General features: G+C 42.6%; 1 protein-coding gene across 2 annotated transcripts in view; it reads right to left on the reverse strand.

The window, feature by feature from the left end:
* Positions 1–9,821, reverse strand: part of LOC146305075 (ephrin type-B receptor 4b-like) — a 31,114-nt gene extending 21,293 nt beyond the window's left edge. Inside the window, exon 1 of one of the 2 annotated variants that reach the window (XM_084711977.1) lies at positions 8,828–9,821. In XM_084711977.1, the coding sequence (XP_084568103.1) occupies positions 8,828–8,942 (115 nt within the window). In that variant the 5' untranslated portion in view covers positions 8,943–9,821. The remainder of the gene's footprint in view (positions 1–8,827) is intronic. The other variant, XM_084711976.1, reaches the window with a different exon arrangement.
* Between the last annotated feature and the right edge of the window lie 1,873 nt (positions 9,822–11,694).

Consider the following 11,694-nt stretch of genomic DNA (forward strand, 5'->3'; position numbering starts at 1 on the left):
GTGTGTGTGTGTGTGTGTGTGTGTGTGTGTGTGCTCTATGTGTGTGTGTGTGTGTGTGTGTGTGTCTGTGTGTGTGTGTGTGTGTGTGTGTGTGTGTGTGTGTGTGTGCTCTGTGTGTGTGTGTGTGTGTGTGTGCTCTGTGTGTGTGCTCTGTGTGTGTGTCTGTGTGTGTGTGTGTGTGTGTGTGTGTGTGTGTGTGTGTGTGTGTGTGTGTGTGCTCTGTGTGTGTGTCTGTGTGTGTGTGTGTGTGTGTGTGTGTGTGTGTGTGTGTGTGCTCTGTGTGTGTGTGTGTGTGTGTGTGTGTGTGTGTGTGTGTGTGTGTGTGCTCTATGTGTGTGTGTGTGTGTGTGTGTGTGTGTGCTCTGTGTGTGTGTGTGTGTGTGTGTGTGTGTGTGTGTGTGCTCTGTGTGTGTGTGTGTGTGTGTGTGTGTGTGAGTGTGTAAACAGTTCTCGTTCCTACATGTCTGGTACTTCATCAGAACTTAGAACCTGTAGTTCTACCTGACAGGTTTTCTTTCACCACAGACACACTGAGGCTGAGTACCTGCACTGATCACATGACATGACATCATCATGACATCATCACCCAGCAGAGCAGCGTTCAGGTGCAGCAGGACATCAGATACCTGAAGCTGCAGGGAGGAAACCAGACAGAAAGACTTGTTTCCTTTCTTTCTTCCTTTCTTATTTCCTTGCTTACTTGCTTCCTCATATCCTTCCTTCCTTCCTTACTTTGCTGTTGGTTCTTGTGTGTTCTTTGAGGTTCTGTGTGAAGGTGATTGCAGATCAGCAGGTGTGGTCATAATTAGACACTCTGTCAGCCAATCACATCACTCGTCTCATGGCTCTGAATCAGCTGAGCCAATCAGAGTTAAGCATGATAACGTCAGGATAGTAAACAGAAAGCTTTATGTCATGATAGAACCACACATCACCACTGTTCCACTCAACAGTTCTGACGTTCCACCCAACAGTTCTGACGTTCCACTCATCTGTTCTGACGTTCCACTCATCTGTTCTGACGTTCCACTCCTCGTCATGCTGACTTCAGTGGTTCATGTTGCTCTGCAGTGTTCAGACGTGTTCCGTAGATAAAAGAGATGATCTGTCGTCTCCTTCATAAACATCAGAACATGTGGTTCTAGCTGACTGCTGTGATGCAGTTCTGTGTGGTTCTACTGCAGCAGCCTGGTGACGTTCTCAGCTGATTTAATGAAACACAGTCAGCAGCTGTGAGGAACGACAGTTCTCATGCTGCAGGTTTATCAACAGCTGATCGGTGCCATAAATCAAAGTGTATCTGAAAAGGAACGATGCTGTTCTCACTGAAGAACGTTCCAACTTTTTCCAGTTGTTCTTTAGAATAATCTCAGACTGAAACACGTTCCCAGTCTTCATGTTCTGCAGACGGCCTTGTGATGCCCTGCAGCGTTCAACCAATCAGATGTCTGCAATGTTTTACTGTTGGCTCAGGTGATACCAGAACCAGAACCAGAACCAGGAACTGTAGTGCTGTACCATGTAGTGGAAACACCACCTCACACACACACACACACACAGAGACACACACACAGACACACACACAGACACACACACACACACACACACACACACACACACACACACACACATCGAGACACACACACACACACACACACATACAGAGACACACACACACACACACACACACACACACACACAGACACACACACACACACACACACACACACACACAGACACACAGGCTGAGTGTCTTCTGTAAACATCCCGCCAGCGTTGTCATGGTAATTTCCGTGTCCTCGTCATGCACTCTTATCACCACATACACTGTTTATAGTTAGTTATGTGTGTGTGTGTGTGTGTGTGTGTGTGTGTGTGTGTGTGTGTGTGTCTGTGTGTCTGTGTGTCTGTGTGCTCTGTGTGTGTGTGTGTGTGTGTGTGTGTGTGTGCTCTGTGTGTGTGTGTGTGTGTGTGTGTGTGTGTGTGTGTGTGTGTGTGTGTCTGTGTGCTCTGTGTGTGTGTGTGTGTGTGTGTGTGTGTGTGTGTGTGTGTGTGTGTGTGTGTGTGTGTGTGTCTCTGTGTGTGTGTGTGTGTGTGTGTGTGTGTGTCTGTGTGTCTGTGTGCTCTGTGTGTGTGTGTGTGTGTGTGTGTGTGTGTGTGTGTGTGTGTGTGTGTGTGTGTGTCTGTGGATCACTGACAGCAGAAACACACTGACTGACTGACGTGTTGATTTGGGTGAACTGAACCTTTAACCTCCTCAGTGTCTCTCAGTTGTTTCGGTTCTTTGTTTTTTTAATAGAACGTTCTCCGTGGACACGTCATGTTTGTGAAGTTGAGTCTCTGACAGTGGAACCTGAAGATGTTTCTTCTGTATGAATCTGATCAGTTTGGTCTGAATGATGTCGAGTTTACTGATAAAGATCAATAAGGATCAATACTGTGCACACAGAGAAAATACATGTAATACAAACAGAGGAGGGTAAACTGTAGTTCCCTTCACTGATTGATCCAGTTGATCAGTTGATCAGAAAACAGATGAGGAAACTTTTATTTCAAAGGTGATCAGCTGAGTTTTCTTTGTCTTCAGCTGATTTACTGTGAACAGAAAATTGACCTTTGACCTTTGATTTAAAGTCACAGAGTGAGGTTCACCTGCAGATCTTTAAGGAACATTCCTGCTGTAGAGAACAGAACGGATCAAACGATGACAGAACATTCAGAGACGAGAATCAGTTGATCAGTTTTGATTGTGCAGATCTGAGATCTGTGTCTGAATGAAGAGAAGAAAATCTGCTGTGAACAAACTAGAAAAACACCTTCGTCATGAAATAAACTCACGTTTTCTTCTTCTTCAGTGATAAACGATGTTACAGACGTTCAGGATGTGATTTTATCAGTTTGGGTCCTGAGGACAGAATAAATTTCTGTTTCTGGTTTCGAACTGAAGAAGAAAACTGGTCCCAGTTTGTGTCTGAGGTTCTTCTCCCAACGCTGAGATCAAAAAAACACCAACACGTCAGACCAGACTTTGTTTCCTGCATTCTGGGGAAGTGAGTCATGTAGATCAATAATCAAATTAATTGATTAGCTGACGAATCGATGGATCAACTTACTGTTTCAACACTGAAGTGAACTTTAGATAAAAACTCTTTAAAACACTAAACATATTTACACCAAACTCCATTCAAAAAACATGTGAAATAAGTTTGTTTCTGTTCAGAATCTTGATAAAGATCCTCTTTTATACTCTGACTGAAACAATGACTCAGTTATTGATTAGAGAATATTTGATTATAAGTGGCCCTGTGATGAACTGGAGGCTTGTCCAGGGTGAACCCCGCCTCTCACCCAATGTCAGCTGGGATAGGCTCCACCCCCTGTGACCCTTCAGGAATAAGCAGTTATAGAAAATGGATGGATGATTATAAGTGATTGATTATCTTCAGTTAAAAAAAGTGACGTTGACTGTTGGCGTCAGTCTGTCAGTGTGTCAGTTTCTCCAGCTCATTGTTCTGTTACTGTTTTCAAAATGTCTGTCGCTACGGGAAACAACAACAACAACAACAACAACAACAACCTCTGAGCTGCAACCTGCTGCTAACGCTAAAGAGGCTAGCAGCTGTTAGCTTGCATGCTAGCATGTCAGCGCTCACCGCCAACGCTACGTTGCATTCTGGGCTTCTCACCACTTAGGACAGCTGTGATTGGACAGATTGCAGAACCTGATGAGTCCAGAGGGTTGAACTACAGGAAGTTCATCACAGTCAGACTTTCTCTGAATGATCTGGATCAACAAATCCTAAAACCTGGATCAGAGATAACGGGCATCATGATGGTGGTTATCAACTCACTTTGTTAATCCAGACTTTCGTTTCACATAAAAGGGACGTTTGTTTCATTTGACTCTTACTGAAGTCAGAATCATCAAGTTGTTATAATTATAAACTGTGGAAAATATACAAATACATGACAAATAAAGCAGGAGAAGAAGAATGATGTGAGAAAATGACTGATGGACTAAATGTGGTCTTAATGCTGCCGTTTATTCTAACATGAAAACATTAAACAATAAAAGTCCATCCAGCAGATTTAAACATGATGAAGTCTGTCTGACTCTGTCCTCTGATGACAGAGACGAGGACATCACTGAAGTTTTTCACCAAACCAACGTAAAATGAGTGGAACTGATTTAAGATTGTCTGTGATCAATGATGATCAATTTTCTAATCAGTGATCTGAGCTGCAAAATCACAGACAAAACAGAAAACAGTAAAAAGTCTTCAAAGTGTCTGTAGTTGCTTCATCATTATTTTACTGTGTGGATTATAAACCATGTCAATTTAAAGTGTTAATATGATCTGGAGCAAACGGGGAAAATGACTCTGCATCACCAAACAGAGGTTACCATGACAACGTGATGCTGCTGTTTCATTTTTACATTATATGGATTCGTTCAGTGACATTATGAACATACAGCTCAACACTTTTCATTGTTAACTTCCTCCCTCAGTTTAAAAGTTATATCGCTCATAAACAACCTTGTTAGGACAATAATTAAAGAACGCTGCTTTTTACAGACGATTTAATCTGAAACTCTGAACATAACCTGCTGCTGACCACGTGATGAGTTTAGCATCAGTTACCATGGTGATCTAGCAGGTTAAAAGAGAGACACCTTCATGACACTGAACATCCTGGATTTAAACTCAACATGTCTCTGACACATGAATCTCACTTCACAGTGCAGTCCTCTGCATGAGACACTGTTTTATTTTGAAAATCTCTACGTTGTCTTCTTTATTAAGTCCAAAGGACCAATCATCAGCTGAAGCAGCCTGCTGCTGCAGGGGACATGAAAACCCTCACAGAGAGAAAATCCAGCTGCTGCCTTTACAGACGGAGACCAGGACAGACTAAAGACACGGAGACTAAAGACACGGAGACTAAAGACACGGAGACTAAAGACACGGAGACTAAAGAGACGTGACTAAAGACACAGAGACTACAGACACGGAGACTAAAGACATGGAGACTAAAGACACGTGACTAAAGACATGGAGACTAAAGACACAGAGACTAAAGACACAGAGACTAAAGGGACGGAGACTAAAGACATGGAGACTAAAGGGACGGAGACTAAAGACATGGAGACTAAAGACACAGAGACTAAAGACACGGAGACTAAACACACAGAGACTAAAGACACGGAGACTAAAGAGACGGAGACTAAAGACATGGAGACTAAAGACACAGAGACTAAAGACACGGAGACTAAAGAGACGTGACTAAAGACACGGAGACTAAAGGGACGGAGACTAAAGGGACGGAGACTAAAGACATGGAGACTAAAGGGACGGAGACTAAAGACATGGAGACTAAAGACACAGAGACTAAAGACACGGAGACTAAAGAGACGTGACTAAAGACATGGAGACTAAAGGGACGGAGACTAAAGACATGGAGACTAAAGGGACGGAGACTAAAGACATGGAGACTAAAGACACAGAGACTAAAGACACGGAGACTAAAGAGACGTGACTAAAGACACGGAGACTAAAGGGACGGAGACTAAAGACATGGAGACTAAAGGGACGGAGACTAAAGACATGGAGACTAAAGACACAGAGACTAAAGACACGGAGACTAAAGACATGGAGACTAAAGACACAGAGACTAAAGACACGGAGACTAAAGAGACGTGACTAAAGACATGGAGACTAAAGGGACGGAGACTAAAGACATGGAGACTAAAGGGACGGAGACTAAAGACATGGAGACTAAAGACACAGAGACTAAAGACACGGAGACTAAAGAGACGTGACTAAAGACACGGAGACTAAAGGGACGGAGACTAAAGACATGGAGACTAAAGGGACGGAGACTAAACACACAGAGACTAAAGAGACGGAGACTAAAGACACGGAGACTAAAGAGACGGAGACTAAAGACACAGAGACTAAAGGGACGGAGACTAAAGACACAGAGACTAAAGACACGGAGACTAAAGACACGGAGACTAAAGAGACGTGACTAAAGACACAGAGACTAAAGGGACGGAGACTAAAGACGTGGAGACTAAAGGGACGGAGACTAAAGACATGGAGACTAAAGACACAGAGACTAAAGACACGGAGACTAAAGGGACGGAGACTAAAGACATGGAGACTAAAGGGACGGAGACTAGAGGGACGGAGACTAAAGAGACGGAGACTAAAGGGACGGAGACTAAAGAGACGGAGACTAAAGAGACGGAGACTAGAGGGACGGAGACTAAAGAGACGGAGACTAGAGGGACGGAGACTAAAGAGACGGAGACTAAAGAGACGGAGACTAGAGGGACGGAGACTAAAGGGACGGAGACTAAAGAGACGGAGACTAAAGGGACGGAGACTAAAGAGACGGAGACTAAAGAGACGGAGACTAGAGGGACGGAGACTAAAGGGACGGAGACTAAAGAGACGGAGACTAAAGAGACGGAGACTAGAGGGACGGAGACTAAAGAGACGGAGACTAGAGGGACGGAGACTAAAGAGACGGAGACTAAAGGGACGGAGACTAAAGGGACAGAGACTAAAGGGACAGAGACTAAAGAGAAGGAGACTAAAGGGACGGAGACTAAAGAGACGGAGACTAAAGAGACGGAGACTAGAGGGACGGAGACTAAAGAGACGGAGACTAAAGGGACAGAGACTAAAGACACGGAGACTAAAGGGACGGAGACTAAAGACACGGAGACTAAAGGGACGGAGACTAAAGACATGGAGACTAAAGGGACGGAGACTAGAGGGACGGAGACTAAAGAGACGGAGACTAAAGGGACGGAGACTAAAGAGACGGAGACTAAAGAGACGGAGACTAGAGGGACGGAGACTAAAGAGACGGAGACTAGAGGGACGGAGACTAAAGAGACGGAGACTAAAGAGACGGAGACTAGAGGGACGGAGACTAAAGGGACGGAGACTAAAGAGACGGAGACTAAAGGGACGGAGACTAAAGAGACGGAGACTAAAGAGACGGAGACTAGAGGGACGGAGACTAAAGGGACGGAGACTAAAGAGACGGAGACTAAAGAGACGGAGACTAGAGGGACGGAGACTAAAGAGACGGAGACTAGAGGGACGGAGACTAAAGAGACGGAGACTAAAGGGACGGAGACTAAAGGGACAGAGACTAAAGGGACAGAGACTAAAGAGAAGGAGACTAAAGGGACGGAGACTAAAGAGACGGAGACTAAAGAGACGGAGACTAGAGGGACGGAGACTAAAGAGACGGAGACTAAAGGGACAGAGAGGTGGTGTGTGAATGAAAACAACAGAACAAAGAACAGAGGAGAGAAAAGACAGAGAACAGATGGAGAACAATATGCAGACACACCCACAGTGTCAAGTTAACAGGGACACACAGAGGGACAAATCAAACTAACCCTCCTCATGATGGACAGAACACGTCATAACGCTGTCCAACCAAACTCGATCAGGGACGTTCCCGCTCCGACACCCGCGTCACAGATTCGATGATTCGAATCACTTTTTCAAATTTTAATAACCGATCGATTAAACTCACAATAAATTCTGTCCGACATCAATCGACCGTCTCCTTCAGTTTATCAACTCATTTACCAGCTGATCAATTAACTGACTGATCAATGAATCAATTCACAGCTTCAACACTAAACTGAACTTCAGTTAAAAAGAGGAACAAGTTCTAAAAACTCCTCAGGTGAGAACGTGACACGTTTTATGTTCTGTGAGGAACCTTTTGTTTCTGCACTGAATGTTTGGCAGCTGATTTTATATTTACACCAAACTTCATTCAAAAAATACTGAAAATAAGTTTGTCTTCACACTATTCTTTTATAAATGAGTAATCATCCTTATATTTTTCTGTTTTTTACCCAAAATGCAAAGTGTTTTTTTCTAAAACAGTAAACTGAATCTTTTATCTCAAATATTTAAATACAAGTTGATTTATTTTCTGCTAATCGATGAAACAACTCACTGCTTCAACACTAAAGAACTGATTTTAAAAAAGAGGCAGGTTTTAAAACTCTGCGCTCGGATCCTCGTGTTAGAACGTGGCATGTTTTATGATCTGTGAGGAACCTTCAGGAATGCATGAAACGTTCTCCACCTGCAGAGTTCGAGAACGTCCACAGAAACACACTGATGTTCTTCTTTATTCAAACACACCTTTCATTCATGGACTCAGTGCTCATTTATTTTGTTTTCACACCAAACTTCATTCAAAAAACCTTGAAAATAATTCTGCTTCAGTCTGCAGGTCTGTAAAGAACCTCATTTACGTTCCTGCTGAAACATCAAGTCGATTAGTGATTGACAGAGAATTTTTATAATCGATCGTTTAATCTTTAGAATTTTTCTGCTGTTTTTTACCCAAAAATGCAAAAAGAAAACGACCATTTCCAGTGTTTGAAATGTGGATCAATAAACTGACTAATCAATGGATCAACTTCCTGTTTCAACAGTAAAGTCAACTTTAGATAAAAAGAGACATTTTTAAACTAAATGTCTTTACACCAAAATGTTTTTAGACAACTTCATTTACATTCTGGCTGAAATACAGAGTTCATCAATGATTGACAGAAAATATTTTATAATTGATTAATTGATTATCTTTAGCTGTTTCCTGTTTTGTTTTGTTTTTTAATCAAAAAGGTAAAAAAAAAAAAACTGTTTGAAAAGTGTCTGACTGAATTTTTCAATCACAGCCATCTGAATCTGGTTAATCAATGATCTCATCTCTGATCAGTTAATCAATAAAGTCAGTGTAGATCAGTACGGCAGCAGCTTGAGGACAAACTTCTTACCTTCTTCAGCCCAGCAGAGTCCCAGCAGCAGCAGCGGGAGGAGGAGCAGCCGCTGCCCGCAGGAGGAGGCCCGTCCCCCGGCCACAGCGGCCCGTACACCCCGCTGACCCTCCATCCACCTCGGATCAGAGCCGAACCCTGAGCCGATCACACCTATCGATCACCGAACAGTGACGTCAGCTGGGCTCGCTCTCAGCCGGCCGCGCGCGCCTCATTGGAGCCCAAAAGATAAAAAACCAAAACTTTATGTCCAGAAGTTTGATGAAAGAATGATTCCGTTTGATGAAGAGGAGGAGGAAGAGGAGGAAGAAACTCCTTCACAACACGACACACAAACTTTCCAAGATGGACGCCTGAAAAAGTAGAAAAAAGTAGAAAAACAGAAGAAAAAACGAGGAGCAGGACTCCTTCAGCTCCTCCTCAGGGTCTCACTCCTCTCTGTACTCCTCCTCTTGCCTCCTTCATCCCTTCATCTCTCCTCCTCTTCTTCCTCAGTTTGTCTCCTCTCTTTCTACTTTAATCCTCCAGGAGAGCAGAGCGGGCAACGACTCACTCCGAGGCCGCCAGAGGAGCTCTGAGAGGCGGCCTGCCGAGCGGAGAGGGGTCGGTGTGACGTCCGGAGGGTGGAGGCTGGAAACACACACACACAAAGAGACACACACACACACACACACACAGTCTGTCTCTCTCTCTCTCTCTCTCTCTCTCTCTCCCTCTCTCTCACACACTCTCACACACTCAGAGTGAGCAGGTTAATGAGTCCCAGCTCCCAGTGTGTGTGTGTGTGTGTGTGCTGGAGTGTCCCAGTGTTCCCAGTTTGTCTCCAGTTTGTCTCCAGTTCAAACATCCACAAAGTCTCTGCCGAGAAAAGTTGAGACAAAAGCAGGAGGACACGCCCCCTGCGAGCCCGCTGATTGGCTGACAGATCTGTCAGTCATCACAGGAATGTGTCTGTCTGTGGCTCTGAGCCTGTCTGTCGCTCACACACACACACACACACACACACACACACACACAGAATAAACACCACAGTGTAAAAATATGATTCCATCATAATTATTGATACATTTATGTATAATAATACATTATCATTTGTTGATTGATTATATTTTATCTTAATCTGAATCTGCAAAGGAACTAAAGTCATTAAATAAACATAAATAATCAATAAATATTCAAATATTTCCCTCTGAGATGTGGTGGAGAAAAAAGAAAATAAATATAAAATAAATTATACATAAATTATACAAAACGTCATATATACTAATAAATAAATAAATCATTAAATATATACATGTTAAATACATTTGTTTATTTATTTATTGACTTATTTATTTATATTTTTTCTACACTATAAAAATACAAATGTGTAAATATATAAATATTCTGTGTATGAATGAAAGAATAAATCAATAACAGATCAATTCACAATAAATTCCATTAAACAGTAAATGACTTAATCACTTATTGATCCACTTATTTAAGCATATAATTATAGAATTATTTATGTATTTATATATTTAGTTTGTCACCTCTAACCAAGTACCTCAAACTTGAAGTACAGTACTTGAGTAAAAGTACTTAGTTACTTTAGTTATATTATTTACTTGTTTTTGTTTGTGTGTCTGAGCTGTTTTCTGTGAGACGTGTTACTTTAAAAAAGTTCAGTCTTTAGTTGATGTTTTTGTTTTAGTCAGACATCTTGTTGCCGTGGTAACAGCTGATCAGAATAAACAAACAGCTGATCAGACAGCGAGAGAATCACTGCATTTAAACACAGAGAACACAGAGAGAACCTCATCAGACCGGAGCAAACGATAAGAGAACCCACAGAGAGAACCACAGAAAACACACAGAGAACCACAGAGAACACAGACAACAAACAGAAAACCATAGAGAACACAGAGAATACAGAGAGAACACAGAAACCAGAGAACCTTGAGCAGCAGATCAGCTGACAGGTGTGAATTAATTTGAGTTGACAGTTTGATGTTCTAAAGCTTAAAAACAGAAAGAAAATAACTTTTTATTAAAGTGTTATCATCTGAGGTTCTCCAGGAACCACCTGCACACTGGAGAACCAGCAGCTGACTGTAGAACCTGCATGTCACCGTGTTCTCAGTTCTTTAATTTGTAATTTTCGGTCCCTTCAGGAAGTTAAAATCACAACAATCAAACCAAACTGAACGCGTCTGTAAATTCTGTTACATAATAAAATGTTATTATTACAAATGTGACCAATCACTGCAGCTTCCTGCAGGTTCCACCAATCACAGCACACATCATGCTGGTTTCTGTTCACACTGAGGAACGTCTTTCTCGTCGTCATAAAAATCTTTTGAATTGACTTGAATAAAGACGAAGGTGTTAATTTCACACCTGAAGCTGCAGAGTGAGGCCGGGCGAGAGACACTCACTGTCACTGTACACAACACAGAGAGAGAGAGAGAGAGAGAGAGAGAGAGAGGATGATGTCACATGATGTCAGATGAAAGGAGGCAGATATCAGGAGACAAAAGACCAGAGTCAGGTATCACCTCCTCCTCCTCCTCCTCCTCGTCTGTGTGTGTGTGTGTGTGTGTGTGTGTGTGTGTGTGTGTGTGTGTGTGTGTGAGGTGTGAACAAGCCGAGAGAACAAAACACACACAGGAAGGAGGAGGAGGAGGAGGAGGAGGAGGAGGAGGAGGAGGAGGAGGAGGAGGAGGAGGAGGAGGAGTGAAAGCACCGTTTGGATGATTGTGTTTGTTTGATTTCAGTTTCATCAGAATCATAAATAAATACTTTATTGATCTTTGTGGGGAAACTGATGATGTTCCAGATGTTCCTGTTCAAGAATATAAAATATAAGAACAATATATAAAGAGATC

Source organism: Lutjanus erythropterus, chromosome 23 (genome assembly GCF_056507025.1).
Source record: "Lutjanus erythropterus isolate fLutEry1 chromosome 23, fLutEry1.hap2, whole genome shotgun sequence".
NCBI classification, from domain to species: Eukaryota; Metazoa; Chordata; class Actinopteri; order Lutjaniformes; family Lutjanidae; genus Lutjanus; species Lutjanus erythropterus.